At 40.6% G+C, this 25,711-nt stretch overlaps 1 protein-coding gene across 12 annotated transcripts in view; it reads right to left on the bottom strand.

The window, feature by feature from the left end:
• MAK (male germ cell associated kinase) overlaps positions 1 to 7,834 on the bottom strand; it is a 303,103-nt gene extending 295,269 nt beyond the window's left edge. For 9 of the 12 annotated variants that reach the window (XM_086706305.1, XM_086706301.1, XM_086706295.1 and 6 more), the window contains exons 1-2: positions 7,562 to 7,694; positions 1,063 to 1,387 (exon numbers count right to left, since the gene is read on the bottom strand). In XM_086706305.1, the coding sequence (XP_086562431.1) occupies positions 1,063 to 1,163 (101 nt within the window). In that variant the 5' untranslated portion in view covers positions 1,164 to 1,387; positions 7,562 to 7,694. The other 3 variants (XM_086706297.1, XM_086706296.1, XM_086706298.1) reach the window with 3 other exon arrangements.
• Between the last annotated feature and the right edge of the window lie 17,877 nt (positions 7,835 to 25,711).

Below are 25,711 nucleotides of genomic sequence, written 5' to 3'. Positions count from 1 at the left end.
TGATATTACTAGTGTCCTTATAAGGAGATTAGGACACCTTGAGAGGACACAGGGAGAACACGGCCATCTGGGAGCCGAGAAGAGAGGCGACGGAAGAAACCAACTCGGCTGACGCCTTCATCTCTGACTTCCAGCCTCCAGAGCTGTGAAGAAGGCAACCTCCTGTTTCAGACACTTGGTCTGTACTCCTTCTTTATAGCAGCCCTAGGAATCTCATCTAGTGAGCCACCTTCGAAGTGGACGCTTGGTCCCAGTCCAGCCTTCGGATGACTGTGACTCATGAGACACCTGGAGCCAGAACCGTCCAGCTAAGCTCCCCCGAAACTCCTGACCCACACAAAGTGTGAATTAATAAAGGTTTGTTCTTGTTTTAAATCACTAAGCTTTGGAGTAGCTTTTTTACATATAATAGATATGAAATACGATAGCTTAAGAAGGTAAGTAAGTTGGGGCGCCTCGGTGGCTCAGTCGGTTGAGCGTCCAACTCTTGACTTCAGATCATGATCTCACGGTTCATGGGTTCGAGCCCTGCATCCAGCTCTGTGCTGACAGCGTAAGAGCCTGCTGGGGATCCTCTCTCTCTCTCTCTGACCCTGCCCCCACCCCACCAAATCAATAAATAAACTTAAAAAAAAAAAAAGAAGATGATTAAGTTAATAATAGTTAATTCTATCTGATTGGTAAGCTTAGGAAAGTACCATACGCCATTCAGAACTCGACTGGTCCTATGAATACCATCTTTCAAGGCCTATTAATTTAAAGCAATCATATGCTCTACTCTGCACTCAACTTTAAATTCTAAACACTTTCCAAACATTGCCTTCAGTTTCAGTTCATATTTCTCATGCATAAAAAGCAGAGCACTTATATTTTTTGATCATTAATGTACCTGGACAAACCAGAAAACTGAAACAATGTGCGTGGGGAATCCCGTTTGGCAGTGTTTCTCCAGAACAGCAGTCCGCATTAGCCAAACAAGCATGGGGTCCGAGCTAGGCCTATCTCTAAAGAAAGGGCAAAGGAAGATCAGATGCTCAAAGTCGGCCGCGTCGCGCATGGTACCTTTTGATGGCCACCAGCTCCCCAGATTCGTTACTCTTGCCCATCAGAACGCTTCCATACGTGCCGTCCCCCAGCTGCCTCATGGTTGTATACCGGTTCATCTCGGAAAAATAATGCAACAGAAGTTGTTGACTGAGACGACTCCCTTGTTGAATATAAACGTAAGTGCTTCCTTATTCGTCTTTTTCCCTTGGACTGTTGTTGCTACACTGGTGACAGCTGTGTCATCGTTAAACACAGGCTCTTGCCCAAGATTACGTAGGTTCATGAAATACAGGAATAAGGAATCTGGCAAGGAAACGGTGCTTTCATTCTTACGAACACCCTATAGAAGAAAGAAAACAACAAGATGAATAAAAGGAATTTTCATTGAAGAATCTCTTCAAACATCTCCTGGTAACCTAAGCACGGGGAAGAATTATAATATGTATGCTAGTATGCTAACCATTTGTCAGTCAGTCCTTTGTGCTACGTGGAATGGAGTTCGCGGAAGCAGACTGGTAATACTCATTTATGAAATCTTCATTTCCATGGCACTGTGTTATTTATCCCATGAATATTCAGTAAATACTGGCTGAATTTGTATGATTCCTTTTATACTGAATATAACCTATATTATTCCAAATCAGGCACTGGAAAATCACCATCTATTCTATATCCATTCTTTGAATCAGTTTTTGCATCACATTTACTTGGCCCATGATCCCTTATGTGAAACTCCTGGGCCAGCTGTACTCGGAATCCAGGAATCTGCACATTTTAGAAAAGTCATATGGTTGGGGTGCCTGGGTGGCTCAGTCAGTTGAGCGTCTGACTTCGGCTTGGGCCACGATCTCCCAGCTCGTGGGTCCGAGCCTGGCATCGGGCTCTGTGCTGGGGTCAGCTCGGAGCCTGCTTCGGATTCTGTGTCTCCCTCTCTCTCTGCCCCTAACCCACTTGCATTCTATCTCTGTCTCTCTCAAAAATAAAGAAACATTAAAAAAAATTTTTTTTAAGTCGTATGGTGAATATACCATATGTTATGTAACACTTCCCAAACAGCATCTTAATCTAGCTGTAGAAAAATATCTGAAAAGTACACCCACTAAAATAAATGAAGGCTATAATGGCATGACATTGTTACAAATTTATTTAAAAAGTTTTCATTTTGGGGGTGCCTGAGTGGCTCAGTTGGTTAAGCATCTGACTTTTGATTTCAGCTCAAGTCCTAATCTCATGGGTTGTGGGTTCGAGCCCCGTGTAGGGCTCCTTGCTGAGAGCACAGAGCCTGCTGGGGATTCTCTGTGACCCTTTGGCCTTCCCCCACTTGTGCTCTTTCTCTCTCTCTCTCAAAATAAACAAACATTTAAAAAAATCTGTCATTCTGTTATACAGCTTGTATAACAGAATATTATATGCTTAGTTGCAGACGATCATAAAATGCTTGGCACCATTAAAATAGTTGGTGTTAAAATGCCTGTTACAATTTGGTGCTTCATTCAAAGATTCCTTTTCTTTCACTGTAACACTGTTTCATTTCCACCAAATAAAATCATAGGAATCATTTCTCTATTATGTGCAGAAGTTTAGGACCCACAGAGACATGTCGTAGTTGGCAAAGTACCCAAGGCTTCCAAAAGAAGACTTTCGGGAAAAAGAAACAAACATGTGCAGGGAAGGACAATAAAATGGTGTTGTTTCCCAAGACAGGAATGTATTTGTCCACAGGAAATGTGGGAAGAACCCTGGGGGGCTTTTAAATGACAGGGAGTGTGTATTTGTTTACCATTTATTTTACTTCATGTAGATCATAACCCCTTCAAAGTCACGTGCGATGTAGATCATAACCCCTTCAAAGTCACGTGCGAATTAATGTAGGTCGTGCTAACTCTGAAGCCAGGACCTTAAAAAAGAGATCACAGCAGTAGTGGTAGATTCCATATCTACTTAGAGGTCCTTCCTCAGCTTAAGTCTGAGCTAGTAACTGGGCTTAATGGATGCCAACAAATGACTCCCCATTTGCCTAAAAATAAAGTTTTTTGTAAGTGGTCTTTACATTATACTATACATGGATTCGAAATACTAAGGCATTAGGGGAGCCTGGGTGGTTCAGTCGGTTGGGTATCTGACTCTTGATTTCAGCTCTGGACATGATCCCAGGGTCATGGAATTGAGCCCCAGGTCAGGCTCCATGCTGAGCCTAGAGCCTGCTTGAGATTCTCTCTCTCTCTCTCTCTCTCTCTCTGCCCCTCTCCCTCACTCCCACTCTCTCTTTCTCTCAAAAAAAAAAAAAATTACAGCATTAATATAGAGTGAACACTCCTGCACAATTCCTGACACAAACATGTATTTGCTTTTCTTGATTTTTCCTTTATCTGTATAAGGAAATTTATATTTGAAAGATCTTTTTTTTTTTTTAAGATTTTATTTTTAAGCAATCTCTATTCCCAACATGGGGCTCGAACTCACAATGCCGAGATCAAGAGTCACATGCTCTTCTGACTGAGCCAGCTGGGAGCTCCTAGGTTGTTTGTTTTGTACCATGTGCTATGATTGAACAAATGGACTAAAATGTATTTATTCTTATCATTTAGAATGTTATTAAATCAGCATTTTGCAGTTCATTATCAACTGAACATTAGCAGTTGCAACATATCATTAGCAACATATCATTATGTTATGTTGCTTGACGCCTTTTCTAGTTACCTTATTTAAGAAGACATACACTTCTGTCTATTTTAAGGAAAAGTGTTCTCTGTAAGTTGACTGATGGCTTCTGGTTGAGTAACAATGTAGAGAATATATTCATTGTATCAGTAGGATTGTAATCTATAAAATAATGTGTCTATAATCAGAGAATCCAAGATGGAGTCAGTCTAGTAACTGCATTAGGCTTGAGGCTGTTTGTTCTTTGTAGGGCGGTCCCCAACTTCTAAACAACCCGTTCCTACTGGCTTTTACAATCACTGTTGCAGCTCAAGGAACCACCCCTGCCCCTCTTTGCCTCAAAACCACACAGACTCTGCCCCACAATGAAAGCTGCCCACCCCCACCTCCACCTGAAGATTCCTAACCCAGTTCCTTACCCTAAAACATCCAGATGCTACTGAATGGAAATTGCTAGTGGTGCTCTCTACCCTACTAGACCCCGAGCCTGCATCTGGCCCCATGCTCGGAAGGACACTGGAAAATAACCGGCCAGAAACAGTGAAGGAAAAGAAAGTAGGAGTTCAGGAGGAAGACAGTTCTTCAGAAATTCAATGGGATGATAGCATCATCTTTTCTTTCATGTTAATGCCTCACTGAGGACAAGCACCGAGGGTCTGATGGGCAGGAAGTAACGTAGGCAATTCTGGAAAAGGACATATTGCGTGAGAAGGGAATGAAAGAGGGAGCTGCCCGGGTAGGAACAGAAGGGCAGAGGTGAGAGTGTGCAAGAAACAATAGTTAAAATTCTCCCTCGCGGTGACTTAACCCCCAAAAGTGGAATTAATCTTTCCTTTCCTTTGTCTTCCGCTGTTAAGACCAACCACCACCACCATCACCGGTGTTATTAGCATTACAGATCATTCGCTCATTGATGACTTTCTGCACTGGCCTGGAAACCCCAACGGTTTTTTGGAATGGAAGCTATAGAAACTGCATTCCAAGCCTAACCAACCACATTCCAAATAAACACTAGAAACACTGTTTGTTTGTTTGTTTTGGTTCTGCGGGGGGGGGGGGGGGGGGGGGAAGGGTTGTTGTTGTTTTTGTTTTTTTGAGAGACAGAGCACATGCACGTGGGGCAAGGGGCAGAGAGGGAGAGAGAGAGAATCCCAAGCAGATAGCATGGAGCCCGACATGGGGCTCGATCTCACCGATGGTGACATCATGACCTGAGCACAAATCAAGAGTCGGACACTTAGACAACTGAGCCACCCTGGCGGCCCTGGGAACAGTTTATTTCAAGTGAAAGGTGGCTATCCCATAGGGTCTGCTTACATTCAGGGAAGAATGAACAAGGGACTTGGCCGTTTCCCAGCCATGGGGTGAGTGACGAAGATTATGGCTATCACATCGATTTTCAAAAGGTCTGATTGGTGGCTCTCAGAGCCTCTGTCCAGTTTGAGCCCTGCTTAACCTTTACATAAAATTTTAGAAAGGCCTCTTTGGGTCATTTGAATTGGAAAATAAATAGTTCTCCAGAGTTAGAGGCTGACCATTCCAGCTGTCCCCTTATCTTCCCTGAAAATACAAAGACAAGGGCCTAACGGAAAGAGGCACAGATATCAAGGCGAAAGGTTTTTCTTGTTTTTTTAAAATAATTTCCCCCATGTATCTACTGACTGATAGCACGTAAACAACTGCTTTCATCGGCGTAGCGTAGTAAGGTCCTAAACGAATTACTAGTCAAAAGCAATAGATATAACTTAAGAAACATACATTGCCTATGGTCCCCAGTTCACACACAATAATATTTCTCCGTAGGTTACATTTATTCTTCTCTGTTCATCTATAGAAGACTAATCCTGCAAGACAGAGATGTATCAACACGACATCTTATGTATGTGAATATTTCCATCTGTAGGGTTGACTCTTGAACACGTTTCAACTGCACAGGTCTACTTACATGCAGATTCGTTTCTGATCAATACCATACAGTGCTGTAAATGTATTTTCTTTATGATTTTCTTGATAATGGTTTCCTTTCTCTCGTTTACTTTATTGGAAGAATACAGCACATAATACATATAACGTACAACCTATGTGTTGATTAACTCTTTATGTTACCAGTAAGGTTTCTGTCAACAGTGGACTGTTAGGTCTTGGGGGATTCAGTTATACTAGAATTTTCGACTGTTGGGGGCTCACACCCCTAATCCCTGTGTTGTTCAAGGGTTAAACTGTGTATATATTTCCATATGTATGTATATATACACAGCGAGGCAGAACACAAGTAAATGTAATACAACTACGATGCTTATTTAACAGAACTGTTAGGAACTTGGAATTTTTTACAATAAGGCTACGATATTTAGTGACTTTCTATGGCTAAGCAAACCTTATATTTTGATTTAAAGAAAAAGACTTAGAGGCTCAATTACAGACCTACATTAAGTAAATACCCTTATAATTTCTCTCCCATTATAGTTTTCGTATTGTTATTTAAGTGTACAATTACTGTAAACTTAAGCCGTATTCTCAGGAGCTTCTGCCAGCTAACAGGGATTTAGATAGGATTAAAGAAGATTAGCATAGAGGGCAAATGGAGGGTAAAACTTGTCTGCCAATCACTGAACAGATAACCTTTGGAAGTCTGCAACTTGTCTTTGTAGAACCTACTGTAATTCTATCACTCCAAGACTGGCATTACTTATATTTAAAAAAAAATTAAAAAAAATAATAATAACGTCTTAAAAATCACTAACTTGTTTGAAGAGCAAAACAGGAAGGAAAAGAAAAGATCTCAAAGTAAGACACGTATTTACAGAAATTAAAAGGAGAGTTTTGCAATGGGAAAACAAAGCTGCCAGGGTTAAAAAAAAAAAAAAATCGTGCCGTGTGCTAATATTCACAAGGTATTCCCTTAAACTAAACAAAACAAAGAACCACCCCAACGCGGAGATGGAGCATCCTTGCCCAAGGCCAGCTTCGCTGGGGCAGTTAAGTGGCCGCCTGGGGGTGGAGGAGGAAGGGGGAGTTTCTCCCTTCCCCAGTCGCCGCGGTGAACTGGGGGGTGGGGTCACAGAGGAAAACCAAAAGGCTGGGGAGTGACTCGCTCCTCCTCCGCTGCTTTGACCAAATGAGCAGTTTTCTGAATGAAGGAAGTCCCATAACTCTGACTCCGTGAGAATTTCGTTGTCCTCGGGACAGATGTCTGCTCGTTAAAAATGATCACTTAAATATAATGAATCCCTTTGAGAACGGAAACTACAAGCCCCTAAAATCAGTTTTGTTGCTCCCCCCTTCCCCGCCCCCGACTCTGTCCCTAAATTTGAAAATCGTATCTGCAGGAAGAAGGTTTTCATTAAGCCGAGTCTCGTCCTTTTTCGCTAACAGGGATTTAAAGCCTCCTGGGGCGGGGGTCCTGCGGGTGTGCGGGGAAAGGGGTCCGTCCTGGGGCCCTGCGCCGGGATCCCGCTTTTACCTGGGAGTCCCTCGGGGTGCACGAATGAGGGCGGAATTTAGACCCAGTTTCTTTCTACCTCCTTTTTCATTTTAGTCGTTCGGAACTCAATTCGGCTGCCTTCCCGAGACCCGATCCCGCTTCTCACTCGTGAAAGCAGTTTCCCCTCCAGACTGGGGGTGGAGACTGGGGGAGTTGGGGGGGGGGGAGTAAGGGAGAGGTTTGGGGGCCGGGTCCCTCAGACCGACGGATGCCCGCCGTCATCCTCCCACCCCGAACCTTCCCCGCCGTCGAGGAGCGCGGAAAAGTGGTCCGGGGGGCCTGGGGAGCACGGATCGCAGCAGACGCAGAAGGACCCCTCCCGCTCCACCCCCGCTCGCGGATCCTCCTCCCCGCCGTCCCTCCCCCTACCAGTGTCCAGGCCCCTTCTCTCGGGGGAGGTTGGCCCTCGTAGGACAGGGCGCGGAGGGGACATGCCGGGCAGGCCTCGCCGGACAGGCTGGGGCTGGGCTCGGACGGAGGGTGGCAGCCCCGCAGCCCGCTAGGGATTACCTGCCCGCACCGGCCGCTCACCTCGTAGGCTCCCTGGTGAAGCTCTGGCGCCTTGTGTGTTTCGTCTCCTAGGAAACCGCGGGGGTGCGCGGGCTTCTGCGCGGCCCGCTTGCTTACGCCCCGCCCAGAGAGGGCGTGGTCGGTCCGGACAAATCCCGCCCCGCACTTCAGGCCCCGCCTCCCTTGGGGCGGGGCTTCCGTCAGCACCTGGGCGCCTATTGAGTGAGCTAGTGCTCTCTGCCATTTGTATTTGGGGCTTGGGAAAGTCTTGATTACCTTTTCAGTGCTTTGTAGGAGGTTGGTTTGCCCTTTATTTTGTCTTGGTTTTGTGTGGATTCATTCCAGAAAAGAATTTGACTCATTAAATCTGGTTCTCGGACTTGGAGAGGGCAGGAGAAAGATACGGGTTGCCTGTACTTATATTGTTTTATGCATATACCACCTGGGGGAAAAGTTGCCTTTGGAGTACAGTCCTTTATATTAGTCAATGCTTCATGTATGTGTTACCTCCTAGGCCACACTTCTAAGTTTGTTTTCATTTATTCATCCAGAGAACCTTCTATGTATCAGTTACAGTGTTAGTGGTAATTCCAAGATAGACTAATGAATGTGTGAATAAATGAGTAAATAGTAATTAGCCTACAGTTGTGCGAGGAAGGCAGACTGTTGTCATAGCAAAAAATGTCCAGATTGGCTAGGAAAAAGGGTCCATGAATCAGACGGATTGAGATGAGGCAGTGATGTACCCATTTAGTAATTATCTGTGAGGTCTCAGCCTGGGCTTGGCACTAGCCAAAGTAAACGAGATGGATATGCTCACGGCCTTCTTGCAGCTTAAAGAAAAATAGGCAGGAAAGTAAAAAGCTTTTTAAGTTAGATCATGGAGGTCTCACAAGCCCAATTATGAAACCTAAGATTTACCATGCACTAATGGGAAAACCGATGAGGAATCTTCCACAGATGAGTGACACATTCATATCTGCATTTCAGAAAGGTCACAAAAGCAGCATTGGGTCAGGCAAATTTCAGCAGTGAATCTGGAGGCAAGAGAAAGAAAAGGAGGCAATTGCAACTCATCAGGAAGTAACAATGAAGATCTAACTACAGCAGTGACGATAAGCACAGGGGAGAAAGAGAATTCAAGGGCTATTTAGGAGTTAAAATTAACAGGACCATCTGGCTTCGGTGAGTGGTGGATAGTGGTGTCCAAAAGTTGAGAAACGTTGGAAGAGAAGCAGATTTGTAGGTGGAATATGGGGGAGATCATGAAGCCAGTTTTGAAAGTTTTGAGTTTGAGGAAAATCCAAATGGGGATTATGAGAGGGTAATTTGAAATATAGATGTATCATTTAGGGTTATGTCAGAGCTAGAAGGACAGCTGAAGTCCAAGCGTGTAGATGAGATCAACTGACAAGGAAGGAGAGTTGGCATTCTGGAAAACCCCATATTGAAAGAGTGGGGAAGAGAAATGGAGGTGAGGGAGTGAGAAGGACTGAAAAAGAAAACTCAGAGAAGTAGCAGATCCCCGGAAAAAAAAAAAAAAAAAAAAAGATACTTCAGAATGAAAAAAGGTAGGTTAAAAAAAAAAAAAAAGAAGAAGCAAGGAGGAAAACAAGAAGAGGGCGGGATGGTAGACTAGATCCTCTGAAGAGCCCTCTTGATTTGAAACAACTCCATCATGCTTAAGACACGACTTTTATCTCATCGTTGCAGTAGGAAGAATGGAAGATCACCAAGCACTCCCAACTCCTTCTAAGAGGTACCTGATCCTCGACTAGGAGCAGTAAATATATGTGAAGGCAAAACTGGCCCGAAGGCAGGTTCACTTTCAGCACAGCAACAAGAAGACGAAGCTGTGGACCAGTGGCCATGGGGCTGAGCTGAACCAGACACTAGAAAATCAACCTGAGAAACTGGGAAGGGGCCAAAGTGGTCCCAGGGCAGTAGCGTCATCTAAATCCCAGAAGAAATAGACATGAACCTTCTCTGGAGAAAGCATCTTCAGTTTAGGCGTCGAGGTTTTTCACAAAAATATCAGCCAATACTGATGGCTCGGAGCCTGGAGCCTGTTTCCGATTCTGTGTCTCCCTCTCTCTCTGCCCCTCCCCTGTTCATGCTCTGTCTCTCTCTATCCCAAAAATAAATAAACATTGAAAAAAAAATTAAAAAAAAAAATCAGCCAATAGCCACATGAAAAACGGAGCTCCTTAAATGCACATTAGCAAAAAAAGCAATAATATATTTAGGCTTTCGAGGATTTCAGACATTGGAGATATCAGCTTGAGTATAGAATAGCTATGCAGGCAAAGCATACAAGAAAGCATACAGAATCACAAAAATGAACAAAAATTGAGCCGGAATATTAGAAAAAAATAGTTAAAAATAAACATAACCATTAATAACATACTTAAAAAAAACCAAACAAACAAGTGAGTTAAACAGCATGTTAGAACCAAAGAAAGAATTATGGAACTCTGCAGAAACCACTCAGAATGTAGCACAAAGAGATGAGAAAGGAGATTTTAATGACAGACTAAGAGGATGGAAAGGCCAAGATAGTCTAATATATATCTAACTAGAGTCTAAGAAGTAGAGAATAAAGAGATTAGAAGAGAGGCAACTTTTGCAAAATCATGGCTGAGTATTTTCTACAACTGATTAAAGGCATGAATCCACAGGGGCACCGGGGTGGCTCAGTTGGTTGGGCGTCAGACTTCGTCTCAGGTCGTGATCTCACTGTTCCTGGGTTTATGCCCCGCGTGGGGTTCTGTGCTGACAGCTGGGAGCCTGGAGTCTGCTTCCAATTCTGTGTCTCAGCTGCAAAAACAAAATATGAGCAAAGAAACTGATGCATGTATAAATGTAAAAGCATTCTCCATGTAAAATAACAGTTATTCATAATTAGTAATAATAATTTTTGGAGTTGAAAATATGACCCACAATACAGGTTTCCCCTGCTATACAAAAGTAGAGAGTTGCCCTGAAAAGTTAAGCCGAAATGGCATAGAACAAAGACACAATTACCATTAATTTATACAGAAAAAAAATTTTAAGAATTCCCAGACCAAAAAAAATAACCTTTCTTAGTTAGGCTTTTCTGATACTTTAGGATACATCTTGCTGACGGAATAAAATGTGTTCATTAGAATTGTTATTTAGAATTTGCTGGTGGCCTCAGGGATGAATATTTCAGTGGAGACGCCTGGTTTGGTTGAAGGTATGCAGACTTTTGTTTTAATCTCTCTACCACCTCTAACTGACAATGGTTATTATTTTTCTCTGGGCGAAGTATGTAGGATCTCTGCTACTCCATGTTTTGTTTTGTTTTGTTTTTCTGTGAAATGGGCTAATGATGCATAACTTTGAAAGTTGTTAGAGGAACTCAAATACTGCCCAGCTCATACTAGTCAGTCCTTAATATCTATCATGGCCCTTACAATTAACATCATCATCATCATCATATCATCATCATCTCTCTCTCTCTCTTTCAAAATAAATGAATAAATATTTAAAAACTTAAAAACAAAATCACTTTCTCCATGAAGTGCTCCCGGACCATCCCAACTACCTCACTGCTAATACTCCATGCACTTTGCTTTATTTTTTCTTTTTAGCATCTCTTACCATTTAATATACATTTTACTGGCTTACGTTGTTTTCTTTCTCCCTCTCCCACTGGAACAGAAGCTCCCTGAAGACAGAGATTTATGTATTTGGCCAACAATGGATTTGTCCCTTAAGCAGTCCCTGTCACACACCAGGTGTTCAATAAATATTTGTTGAGTGAGTAAACGGGTATTTCCTCTGGCTGCTCTCTGGGGAATGAATCGTAGGGGGGCAAGCGGGGAGTGGGGATGCTAGCTCGTCAGAAGGCATTTGCCCTTGAATGGCTAAGATACGATGGTAGAATGGACAAGCACAACAGCAGTAGAGACAGGGAGACTTTGCAGTGTCCAATAACAAAGTGATCCATTGATTGATTGATTCAGTGGATTGATTGAAACCTTAGCAACCTTAGAAATGCAAGTCTTTGAACTTCCTATGACAGAACTCACTATCTCCTGCAATCTCAATTTGGGATGGTTCCAATGCTTTACATTGTCCTTTTATTGAATGGCAACATGTTACTTTGTAGTTCCTGACCATACTCTGAATTTTACCCGGAATGATCTGCAGTGGATCCCTTGTTTTTGCCTATCTAGCATTTACTCCTTCCTGTCAGGTATCCCTCAATATCTCCCTGGGGAGACACCTTGATCCTTTTGTCACTGTGGTTCAACTTCCAGGATGTCATGTGAAGCCACTCAGTCTTAGAGATTGGCTTACGTAGATGGGCACATGATTCTGAGATACTGGGGAAAAGGTACCCTTTCTGCGATGCATCCTTAGCATAAAACGAGGGCCCAGACTGGCTGGGGGCCATCTTTGCTGCGTGTCCTTGCTGAAAATGAACACAGTCGAATGCAGAGATGAGATGGAATGAGACCATTTCCAGACAACAACATTTGAGCACCTGCAGAAAGCTATCCCTGAATCTATTCTTGGTCTTTTCAACTGTAAGAGCCAGAAAATTCCTCATATTGCTTGCTCACTTGATTTTTCACTTCCATTTTCAGTTGAAAGCATTCCTTAATTATACAGGACCATAGAGAAGACTTACTTTGTCTCTCACATGTTGACCCTGCCAGTATTTGAAGTTAGGTGCTCCATCTTTCCATGCTTTTCCCCTGTCACCCTGGAATTCAGCGTGCGGGGACATCCAGCCCCCCTATTTGATCCCTCCCTCAATCTCAATGCCAAGTGTGTAGCCCTGAAGTTCAACGAATGACAAAGGGATCAGAACATTCCCGATTCAATACGCTTTTTACCACGCTGCCCTGTTTAGCTTTTTTCTCAGCTCCCAACTCTGATCCAGCTAACCTCAAATGATTTAGATTTAAATGAAATTATTTTCTAAAGAAACTTATCAACTATATAAGATCATGGTCAAATTTTAATGAAAGTCAAAGCAAATTCTACATGGTCGTAATGTTAAGAATGACCCCACTCGCTTTATTTTTCTTCATAGCACATTACCACCTTGTAATATATGATATAATTAATTATTCACTGTGCCTATTGCTTGCTTTGCCCTCCATCCCCGCCAGATTATAATCTTCACAGGGCAGGGATTTCATGTGATGTGTTCATTGTTGTTTCTCTAACATCTGGAAGGGTGCCTGGCACATAGTACCTGCTCAGTAAACATTTGTTGAATGAATGAATGAATGAATGAATGATACAGATTCTGTCCTTGAGCAGTTCATGTTCTAAAAAAAGGAATTTGCAGTTTTCCAGAAGAGCGTACCGTTTGGTAAGTGCTACATCTTTTAGGTTTGATTCAGTTACGTTTTTGTAGAGATATTCTTAACAAATTGTTTCTTGGATTTGTTTTTCTGAGCAACTGCTTTGCATTAGAAGCACTTAATATTTTATCTTAAAAAAAGATAACATTTATGTTCGCTTTCTCAAATATAAACCAATTGGAAAACTCGGGGCCAGCTTAAAAGGAGAAAATAAGTATTATCTTCCTGTGTTTTGCTGTTTAATATTTTGCTGGATTTCTTTCCACTTCGTTTTTATTTTTTTTTATTTTTTTAATTTTTTTTTTTTTTAATTTTTTTTTTCAACGTTTTATTTATTTTTGGGACAGAGAGAGACAGAGCATGAACGGGGGAGGGGCAGAGAGAGAGGGAGACACAGAATCGGAAACAGGCTCCAGGCTCTGAGCCATCAGCCCAGAGCCCGACGCGGGGCTCGAACTCACGGACCGCGAGATCGTGACCTGGCTGAAGTCAACGCTTAACCGACTGCGCCACCCAGGCGCCCCTCCACTTCGTTTTTAAAGCAAAAATTGTATTACACAATAAAAGCTGGTATCACTGAAGAAACCAGTTCATCAAGCAAAGAGTTTCCACTCTAAACAAAGAAAACCTCTCTATATCACCATGTAAGCAGATTTTCCACTATAGCAAGAATATGTGTGGATGTGTTGATTTTTCCCTGTGTTCACAGCCTGTAGCTATTTACCAGAGCAAGGACATCGGTGTCATTCAACGATATACAACAGCATCTTGGCTAAGTGCCATCAGGTGCACTTGGCTAAGTGCACCTACCTCTGGGAGGTCCCAGGAGTGGCCAGGGAGGGCCCACATCTAGGAGATCAAAAGACATTAAGCCCCAAACACTTGATTGGAACTTTAGTCACAAAACAACCTGTGGATGACCCTAGCTGTCTCGCAGGGCCACAGGGCAGGAATGGGAACCTGAGATCCGGCCTGTCAAGAAGCAGCCGCTTGACTGCATGATGTTTAGCCAGACTATTCAGTTCACTTTGTTTCTTTCACGAATAAGTCTAGAGGCTGTGGAGGAAGTAATAAATTATATCACTTCAAGTATGTTTGCTTTCTGTCAAATGGATTTGTGGAACAGATCTTTATCAACATGTTTTTAGGTCCAGCAACTTTGTTTATATGTTTTATTCACTGACTTAGAAGATTTTATCGTAAGATGATATATCATCAAGTTCCTGCCCCCAAATGAAGTTGAAAAAAACCTCTGAAATAAAAATTTAAAAATACTAGCGGGACATCATCAAGACAAGTGACTACTGACATTCCAAATTTCATTCCCAGCGTCTTTGGTTTTTTAAAAATGCATACTTCTTGATTTGGGTCACATTTGGGGGGGTAGATTATGTTAAAAAAAAAAAGAAGTCAAGAAACCAATGCAGGTTTTTTTTTTTTAGGCACAGGAAGTAAATTTAAGCTTCATATTTTAAAAACACCACACAAGTCTTTGATTGGTAAGTATAGTTTTCAATCAACTTCATAAGGAGATTTTAGAGGTATTTATTTTTATATGTGTTTATTTGTCAAGACTTATAGTTTTGTTTTGTTTTTTAACAGAAAAGAGTTTGTTCAGTTATGAATGAAAAGTTAGACTTAACCCAACCCACTTGGTATTTTAACAACTCATGCTTATTTTTTGTTTACTTGTGAACAATATCACAAAGCCTACATCTTGGATGAATCAAGAAAAGTAAAGTACTTTTTCCTGAAGATAAACATTCACCGTTCCAGGGAAAACTGTAACTTCAAAGACTGTCAAAGCAGCAGAAAGCTGATTTACACTGCCAAATTCAGATGAAGTTCAGCCATCAGATGTTTCGAGGGACCCCAGAAAGTGGTTGGAGTGGGGCTGAAGAAAGGAGGATTGGCTGAAAATCCGTAAAAGAGGGGCACCTGGGTGGCTTAGTAAGTTAAGCATCTGGATCTTGGTTTTGGCTCTGGTCACAATCTACTAGCTCGAAAGTTAGAGCTCCACACTGGGCTGTGTGCTGACAGGGAGGAGCCTCCTTGGGATTCTCTCTCTCCTTCTCTCTCTCTCTTTCTCTCTCTCTCTCTCTTTCCAAATAAGTAAATAAAATTTTAAAAAATTAAAAAAAAAGAAAAGAAAATCTGTAAAAGACCCTTAGATCTTATTCTCTAGCTCCCAACTAGAGACCGCCCCTCCCTCGGACAGTAGAAGGTGGGACACTGCACCTGTTGACCTAGGCAGATTAAGAGAGTTACTTGGATTCTCAGGAAGGAGACCTTAGGCCACTTTCTTTGCTGGGTTTCCAGAAAAATGGCCTCTGCCTTATGCCATAGGTAATAGATGAGAACATTACTCTCTGGGAAAGTGGATTGGAACAAGAAGAAATCCTGCAGATCCTGATAGTTAAATCACCTAGTTCACAAGTGCCACCCAACCAAGGAATGTGAGAAACTTGACGGAATTATCTGATTCAGAAGAAAGAAAAAGAACACAGGGAACGTTAAAAAAAAAAAAAAAAACACATAAGCAAAACAAACCAAATGACTAATATTCTCCAAGACGCAAATGGAAAGTGATGTGTCTATGAAACAAAGATGTTTCTATAAAAAGTAATAATCAGAAAACAAAGAACTCTTAGAAAATGAAACTAAGATAAGCAGAAATTAATAAAATAGTGGAAGATACACTAAGAAAAACTCCTGGGAATCAGAACAAAACAACATATAGTTCAAACATAAAATACACAGGAGAGAAAGGATTAGAAAATAAAAGGATCAAGTCTCTCATCTGATTAATGAATGTGGAGAAGAAAGAAAAGAGGAAACAGGATCAAAGATCGAAGAAATAATGCAAAATTATGCAGAATTGAAGGACACTTGTTTTCACATTGGAAGAGCCCAGCAAATGCCCAGTAAAAGATTTGGGAGTAGGGACATGAAGATACATCACTGTGAAATTTCAAAAAACAAAACAAAACAAAAAATTAGTGACAAATGAAAGATTCTAAAAGTTTCTGCAAAGATAAAAAACCAAAACCAAACAAACACAAAAACAGGTCACAGGGCACCTGGGTGGCTCAGTGGGTTAAGCGTCCAACTTCAGCTCAGGTCATGATCTCATGGTTTGTGGGTTTGAGTCCCACATCAGGCTCTCTGCTTGGGATTCTCTCTCTCTCTCAATCTCTCTCTCTGCCCCTCCCCCACTTGCATGCATGCTCCACATGGGGCTTTGTGCCCAGGGCAGAGCCTGCTTGGGAGTCTCTGTCTCTCTGTCTCTGTCTCTGTCTCTGTCTCTCAAAATAAACATTAAAAAAACCAAACAAACAGGTCACACACATATGATCAGAAATCACAGTGACAGCTGATGCTGGAAACTGGGGAAATATCCAAGCGAACAAAAGACATCAATGTCTTCAAAATCTCAGGAAAAATTGGGGCGCCTGGGTGGCGCAGTCGGTTAAGCGTCCGACTTCAGCCAGGTCACGATCTCGCGGTCCGTGAGTTCGAGCCCCGCGTCGGGCTCTGGGCTGATGGCTCAGAGCCTGGAGCCTGTTTCCGATTCTGTGTCTCCCTCTCTCTCTGCCCCTCCCCCGTTCATGCTCTGTCTCTCTCTGTCCCAAAAAAAAAAAAAAAAAAAAAAAAAAAAAAAAATCTCAGGAAAAATTGATTTCCACCTTGAAGTTGACACTCTAGTTTGAGATGTGTGCTCTTTCTCCTAAAGAACCCTCCTATGCATCCTTTCTCAGGATGCTAAAAAATGTGAGCCACTGAAAAGAGAGATAAATCAGAAAAGGAGGTATAGGATCCTGGAATAAGAGGATCTAACACAGGAAAGAGGAAAAAACTCCCAGGAAAATGGTAGAAGGAAGAAATAGCAGTATAAACCTGTAGTTTAGAAATATGGTAATGCCAGAAGAAATACTTGAAAGATTTGAAAATGGTTGCTTCACGGTGGTGGGAATCAGACATAGGACAGGGTAGCTCAGGGACTGGTAAGCTTATTATATATATAAAATATTAATATTTTAATATTTTATACTATTATCTATAATAAAATATAATATATAATACAATGTACACAATGTACAAGCATATATGATATATTCTCTCACTACATATATATAAAATATATGTATTTTGTGTATATATTATATAAAGGAAAAAATACTTTTAGAAAAAAATAAAATTAGCTTTCAAAATGTAATGGCTTACGTGTAGAAGAATGAAACTAGACCACTTTCTTACACCGTTCACAAAAATAAACTCAAAATGGATAAAGGACCTGAATGTGAGACAGGAAACCATCAAAACCCTAGAGGAGAAAGCAGGAAAAAAAACCTCTCTGACCTCAGCCGCAGCAATTTCTTACTCAACACATCTCTAAAGGCAAGGGAACTAAAAGCAAAAATGAACTATTGGGACCTCATCAACATAAAAAGCTTCTGCACTGCAAAGGAAACAATCAACAAAACTAAAAGGCAACCAACGGAATGGGAAAAGATATTTGCAAATGACATATCAGATAAAGCGTTAGTATCTAAAATCTATAAAGAACTCACCAAAGTCCACACCCGAAAAACAAATAATCCAGTCAAGAAATGGGCAGAAAACACGAATAGACACTTCTCTAAAGAAGACATCCAGATGGCCAACAGGCACATGAAAAGATGCTCAACGTCGCTCCTCATCAGGGAAATACAAATCAAAACCACACTCAGATACCACCTCACGCCAGTCAGAGTGGCTAAAATGAACAAATCAGGAGACTATAGATGCTGGCGAGGATGTGGAGAAACAGGAACCCTCTTGCACTGTTGGTGGAAATGCAAACTGGTGCAGCTGCTCTGGAAAACAGTGTGGAGGTTCCTCAAAAAATTACAAATAGATCTACCTTATGACCCAGCAATAGCACTGCTAAGAATTTACCCAAGGGATACAGGAGTGCTTGATGCATAGGGGCACTTGTACCCCAAAGTTTATAGCAGCACTTTCAACAATCGCCAAATTATGGAAAGAGCCTAAATGTCCATCAGCTGACGGATGGATAAAGAAGATGTGGCTTACATATACAATGGAATACTACTTGGCAATGAGAAAGAGTGAAATCTGGCCATTTGCAGCAATGTGGATGGAACTGGAGGGTATTGTGCTAAGTGAAATAAGTCAGATAGAGAAAGACAAATATCATATGTTTTCACTCATATGTGGATCTTGAGAAACTTAACAGAAGACCATGGGAGAGGGGAAAGGGGAAAAAAAGTTACAGAGAGAGAGGGAGGCAAACCATAAGACTCTTGGATACTGAGAACTTACTGAGAGTTGAGGGGGAGCTGGGGAGAGGGGAAAGTGGGCGATGGGCATTGAGAAGAGCACTTGTTGGGATGAACACTGGGTGTAGTATGGAAACCAATTTGACAATGAATTATATTTAAAAAAATGAATAAGATCGGGAAAAAAATAATAATGAAAAAATTTTAAATTACTAGGAAACTATTACACTCTTACACTTTGCTCGGAAGACTTAAAATGGAAAAAGATATGTAATTTTGCCTAGGTTCTTATATGAAGCAATTTGTAAAAATCAATTATTTAAATTATAACACGCTTTAGTTGTAAATTCATGTTAACATTATAATTGCATAGCTTCAAGTATTAACATAATATAAATCTAAAGTTTCTATAAAGGCAAATACAGTATGTTTAAACAATTGCCACCAATGTAACTTTAAAATATGCCATGAACTTTCATTTTCTAATATTCTATAGCTATTCCTCAACATGGAGTTACATCCTGATCAACCCATCATAAGCTGAAAATATCTTATGTCCAAAATGCATTTAGTACACCTAGCCTACCGAACATCATAGCTTAGCCTAGCCTACCTTAAACGTGAACACTTACATTAGCTTATAGCTGGAAAAAAATCATCTAACACAAAGCCCATTTTGTAATAAAATGTCGAAAAAAAAAGTAATGTCTTCTGTTACATTGCCAATTGCAGTGAGGATGTCAAAATACTGATTCTAAGGGATTCTTTATGTTGTCTGGCTTCTTAGTGAACCATCTTAGAGTCAGCTGAAGTATGTTTAGAATTTGAATCCTGGAAATATTTGCGGCTGAGCTAAGCCTACCCTGCTTCTGCTAGCTAAAGATAATTACAACATAAAGCAAAGGTGGCCCACAAACATTTACTTACGAGAAATGAGAGTTTGGAAAATGTGTTGCTTTTGTTTTTATTAGAATCGGAGACGGTAAACAATTCAACAGCTCCCCACTTCCCCACCCTGACAAATGCAGTTCCAGATTTTTAACTTTGGGGCCACCTGAATTATATCAACAATGGCTTCATTTCCACATTCACTTTGTAAATACGGATTTAATTTATGCTTGAAGTCAAATGGGAAATGTTGGAGGAGGAATATCATTGAGTATGATCAGTGGGTTTCACTTGCTTTAGAAAGGTCATTAAAAATTTTTTTATTTTTTTTTAGTTTTTAGAGAGAGAGGAAGCGAAAGGGGGAAAAGGGACAGAGGGAGAGAGGGAGAGAGAGAATCTTAAGCAGGCTTCATGCTTAGAGTGGAGCCTGATGTGGGGGCTGATGTGACAACGAATACATCTTTTCTTGTATATACTGGCCATTCACAGGTTTTCTTTTGTGAAGCACACATTCCAGTTTCTTGGCAATTTTTTTTATTGCGCTGTCTTGTTACTGATCAGCTTGAGTTCTTTACATATTCTACATGTAGGTTCTTTGTCAGATACACATTTTGCAGATATTTTCTCTCTGTGGCTTGCTTTTTCATTTCCTTAACAGTGTCCTTTGATGAGCAGAGGTTTCAGATTTTGATGATGCCCCATTTATCATTTTTTGCTTTAGCAGCTAGTGCTCTTTGTGTTTTCAGAAATATTTACCCACTGCAAAGTCACAAAGATATTCTCTTGTGTTTTCTTCTTGAAGCTTTATTGTTTTAGCTCTTACATTTATGTCTCTACTACATCACCAATAAGTTTTCATGTACAGTGTGATGTGGGGGTTGTGATTCATTTTTTCCTCCAGGTGGATATCCAGCATACATCAATTTTTTCAATGTTAAATCAAACTTAAACGGGGATAATGCTTTACTTGAAAGTGATGTGTTACGCTTTTTATACATTGCTGGATTCAATTTAATAATATTTGGGGAAGGATTTTTCAATTATGGTCATAAGGGATATCGGCCTGAAATTTTTTTCTTGCAGTGTGTTGTCAAGTTATCATATTGTGGCCATGCTAGGCTCATGAAAACAGCTAGGAAATGTTCCCTCCTCTTTTGTTTCCTGAAAACATTGGAATAGACTGGTTTTATTTCTTCTTTAGAAGTTTGATACTCTTCATCAGCGAAATCCCCAAGGCCTGGAGTTTTCTTTGTGAGACGGTTTCTAATTACAAGTTCATCTTCTTTAATAAACATAGAGGAATTCATAAATTTTTATTTCCCTTTGCATTAGTTTTGGTAAGTTTGTTTCCCAAGAAATTTTCTCATTTCATCCCAGTTGTATAACTTCCTGGCTCTTGGTTGTTCATATTTCCTTATTATCCTTTTGGTGCCTGTAGGATGTGTGCTTTCATTTTTGAAAAACATTTGTGCTGGATGTAGAATTCTGGGATGACACATTTTTTTTGGCCTCTTATAATTTTGCAGACATTATTCTGTCCTTTATTATTTCTGATGAGATGTTAGAAACTACATTGATAATTTTCCTTCAATTTTTATCTGAGGATTTTAAGATCTTTTTAAAAAATTTTCAGCTATTTGACAGTCCTGGGCCCAGATATGGTTTCCTTAATATCTGTCCTTTCTGAGATTCACCAAACTTTTTGGATATGTCTCTGTGTGTTTTTCACCTGTTTTAGGAAACCTAATAGAATGTCGACTTTTGCTTTACGTAGTCAATTACATTGCCGACTAATTACCATGAACTTGTGAATGCTTGGTATTACACTTTTAAAGATGGGTTTATTTTGGTTTTGCCATTTGTTTTAGGGTAAATTCTTTAGAACTAGGATATAACCTTTACTCCCTGTGGCCCTTCTAGGGTTTTGGTGGAAAGCCTGCAGTGTTGACCAGACCCTTCTGACTGGATAGCAGAGGACTCATTCCTCTTTCCAGCTGTCATTTTATGTTGGTCTACTTGGTGTCTCGTCTAGGCAAGTACAGCTCAGGGTTCAGGCAAGAATTTAAAGTGAGATGTTCCTCGTCATGTGGACTATGGTGAGCTCTCAGGAGAGGAGTTGTATAAGCATGAACCACAGCCAGTGTGGTTCCTTTCTCTCAAGGGTCAAATGCCCTCCAATATCTACCTAAATCTGTTGAGTTTCCAGGGCCTTCAAATAATGAAATTTGATATTTTCCCAGAGTTTAGACCTGTTTACCAAGAGTTAGTCCAACACAAGCCACTCTACCATTTCTAGAACTAGAAATTCAAGAATTTACTTTGACATATTGATACTTCAAAAACTTCACAACAACATTGTATTTTATTGACGCCCAAATACTTCTCTTTGGACTTTTATGAACTGACGTGTAGATTATGTAAAAGCAAATGTGTATTCTGATTCTCAACATAGCATCAAGATTTCAGTGATTGAATAGAATCAGTATTCTTGGAATTCTCCCATATATTCTCATCCTCATGTTTCCCATGTGTTGTTTCATCCTCAAATCATTGTCTTTTCAGTGGTTAAAGCCCAGTAGAGGTTTCGTTCAATTCTTTTCATGGGATAGAGTGTTCTAAAGTGTGTATGTTTTTAACTACCAGCATATTTCTTATCAAAGATTGGCAGTATATCCTTCAGTACATGATTACTATCAAGACAATGGCTGATCTAGCAGCTTCATGCTCCTTTAAGATTGTGCATTTCACATTTGAGCTTCTCGGTCCCTAGGAAGATAAGCATTCTTGAAGAGGATGCCATTACATGGCCGTCTCAGAACTTCCAGTTGATAATACTTGGCAAGCCTAAAGTTAATTAGGAATCTTTCAACTTCTTAGCATTTAAAACCAGCAATAAAGTAGCTGGGAAGTAGAACAAGAAAAAATTACCCCTTGCATATACCCTATTTTCCAGAAAGAAAAAAAATTGTGTTCTTTTAAAGCAGTATCTTTTAAAAAATATCTTTGGTGATCCGAACAGAGGGGTTGGTGGGGTAATGACTGCTGTTGTGTTATATTCACGAGGAATTGCTAAGTAACAATGCTGTATATTGGAATAGCATTTTACAGTCTATAAATGCCTTGTATCACAATATGCTGATGATTCCCAAATTTTTATATCCAGCCTGTGCCTCTATCCTGAACTCTAGGCTCATATAACCAACTGCCTACCCAATACTTCCCTTAGAAATCAAAAAGCTTGAAATTAACATGTTCAAAACTGAGCTCCTCATACTCTCTCCTTCCGCCATTTCCCCAAAGTGCTCCTCCTTCTGCCTTCCCCATCTCAGCTAATGGCAACCCCATGATTTTAGTTAGCAGATTAATTATTTGATGTGTCATGCTCAAATCTTCTCTCTCTTACTCTTCGCATTTGCAAAATTCATAGGCTTTAATTTGTGATATGTCCTGAACTCGATCATGTCTTACCACCCCTGGGACCCGTAATCGTGGTCCAAACCGCCATAATTTCTCACCCATATTATTGAAATAACCTTCGAACCTGCTTCCCTGCTTCTACACTTACCCCTCATCAATCTATTCCCAACGTATCAACCAGAGCAATTCTGATAAAACACGTATTAGGTTAAAACCCTCCGCTCAAAACCCTCCAATGTTTTCCTATGTCACAGTTTTTATGAAGACTTTCAAGGCCCTACGTTACTTGTACTATTATCCCCTTACTTATCCAGGTACAGAAAAATGGCCATTCCAAACATGCTGAACAGCCACTGTTTTCTCTGCGGGAATGCTCTTACCTCATATATCTACGTGGTCAGCTTTGCAATTTCTTCTGATTTTTAACTCAAAGGGCTCATTCTTTATGCCCTCTCCATCTAAACGTGCATACCTCCTACCAACACATGCTTCCCAATCTCCCTTGTCGGCTCTGTTTTCTTACTTAGCACTTAGTAATATATGCCGTACTAGATAATTTCTTACTGAGGTCCTGTGTATCATCAGCCTCCATAACTGGAATGCAAACTCAGTGAGGGCAAGGATTTGAGCTAGCTGTCCTCTGTTCTATCTCTAGTGTGAAGGCAATGTCTGGCACATGCTAGGAGCTCCAGACTTATTTGTTGAATGAATATACAAAGCATTGCCATAGCAGATCCTTCCAACAATACAATTCTATCTCCAGATTCTACTGAGGCAGAAAGTACATTCAGAGTGATCATATGACTTAGTAAAAGGCAATAATTATACACAGTTGTTTTCCAGAGGTATTTCCATAACCCTAGGTTGCTCCACCCCAAGTTCAAGAACAGTGTGACTCCTGAATCATCTGAATCCAATGAGTAAACATAGACGTTGTTTTCTATAAACCAGTAAGAGAAGGATTCTTGGGCATCTCTATTTCCATATTATTATAACACTTTCTCTGAATTAGTAAAACCGATTTTTTAAAAAATTGAGTTGATATTTACATAATATAAATTAACCATTTTAAAGTGAACAGTTCAGTGGCATTTAATATATTTGAGATGTTGTGCAATCACCACTTCTAAGAACACAAGATTTTCCTTGTATTCCTTCCTTCTTTCCTTTCTTTCTTTTCTTCTTTCTTTACTTCCTTCTTTCTTTTCTTTCTCCCTCCCTCCCTCCATCCTTCCTTCCTCCTCTCCTCTTTGTTTTTCTCTTTTTTTCAGACTGTGCTATGACAAATATAGAGAATAAAGCCAGAAGACAACTTAGAGAACCCAAATTCTTTTCTATGGATCAGTTTCTTCCTTTCTAAATGCTAATATTTTTCTACCATGTTCACTAGACTATTCCTAGGCTCTAGTACTTTTACGGTTTGAGAAGGAAACAATGCTATATGCATTTTTGATGTTTGGTTAGTTATTACTATTCACAGCATCTTCTTGATACTTACATTAGAATTATCCATAAACTTTAGTTCATATTATCTGGTGTTTGCTAGGGCTTTTCTTAGTCTGTAGGCTTTCCATAAAACTTTAATTTTACATTTACAAAGTCAATTTTTATAATTTCATTAATTGTATATTATATAATATATTAGTATTTTATATAAATACCATCTATTCTTGTGAATTTGTCTCAAGAACATGCCATACTCTGTCTTGTGGTCTCTGAGAAGCCCAGTTTTCCTAACGGCCATCTCTGTCCTTCATCTGTCAAATTCGCTCCATACCCCAAGGCCCAGGCTTCCTTCTGTGAGGCTCTTACCAGCAACTCAAAGGGCTACTGATTTTCTTACCCTCTGAATTTCTTTTATTGTTCTTATTGTCTGCACCACGTGATTGATGATCACTCAATCACATTCTGTTCCGTCTTGTTCGTTATCATTTCATCACTGCTCTGGGGCCACACTGCCTTTTCCATCAACGGAGAGGAAGTGCCTAGATGCCCTTGAAACTTTCTTCCAACTCTGATTCTGATTATGTGAAATAGTTTTTTTCTTCTTGGATTATAAACTTCTTGAGACAGATACATACATATGTATATATATATATATATATATATATATATATATATATATAATGTTTGTTTTTGAGAGAGAGAGAGAGAGCATAAGCAGGGGAGCGGCAGAGAGAGAAGGGGACAGAGAATCCGAAGCAGGCTCTGCACTAATAGCAGAGAGGCTGATGCAGGGTTTGAACACACGAACCACGAGATCATGACTTGAGCCAAAGTCAGACGCTTAACCGACTGAGCCACCCAGGCACCTCACAGATGCCTCACAATCTACTCTGCTCAGCACAGACAGGTGTTCAGCAAATTTCTGGTAACCATAAAGAGGCATTTTCTGTGTATATAGGAGGGTGGTACGGCTCCTAGAAATGATCATTATCCGTTCAATCAAATTAATAGGGTTATAACATTCGGGTCTCCAACGTGGCATTTTTGGTACCTGGAGTAGTGTGTTCCATTCTGGCAGGCTTGCCTTAAGATAGAGATCTTGGGGCGCCTGGATGGCTCAGTCGGTTAAACGTCCGACTTCGGCTCAGGTCACGATCTCGCGGTCCGTGGGTTCGAGCCCCGCATCAGACTCTGGGCTGATGGCCCAGAGCCTGGAGCCTGCTTCTGATTCTGTGTCTCCCTCTCTCTCTGCCCCTCCCCCATTCATGCTCTGTCTCTCTCTGTCTCAAAAATAAATAAACATTAAAAAAAATTTTTTTTTTAAAAAAAGATAGAGATCTTTCTGTTGGATACAGACAAATTAGGGTAGACTCTGGAAACCATAATATAGGAGGTGTTGAAGGCACGTAGCCTGGATAAGAAGCAATTAATAAGAGCCCCCCCCCCAAAAAAAACCCAACAACAACAAACAAACCCACAACTATATCCAAATGCTTAAAGATATAGAATGAAAAACAGTATTTGGGTGGTCCGAAAGATAAGTCTAGGACAAGTGAATAGCTTTTCATAGAATGGTGATTTTAGCTTAGCATAAGTAACAATTTTTTGTAAGTTTCTTATAAATTAGCTAT

This window comes from Puma concolor, chromosome B2 (genome assembly GCF_028749965.1).
Source record: "Puma concolor isolate L17-30 chromosome B2, mPumCon1.1.hap2, whole genome shotgun sequence".
Lineage (NCBI taxonomy): Eukaryota > Metazoa > Chordata > Mammalia > Carnivora > Felidae > Puma > Puma concolor.
Note: the sequence above shows the minus strand (reverse complement) of the source record. Positions and strands in the feature narration are given on the sequence as shown.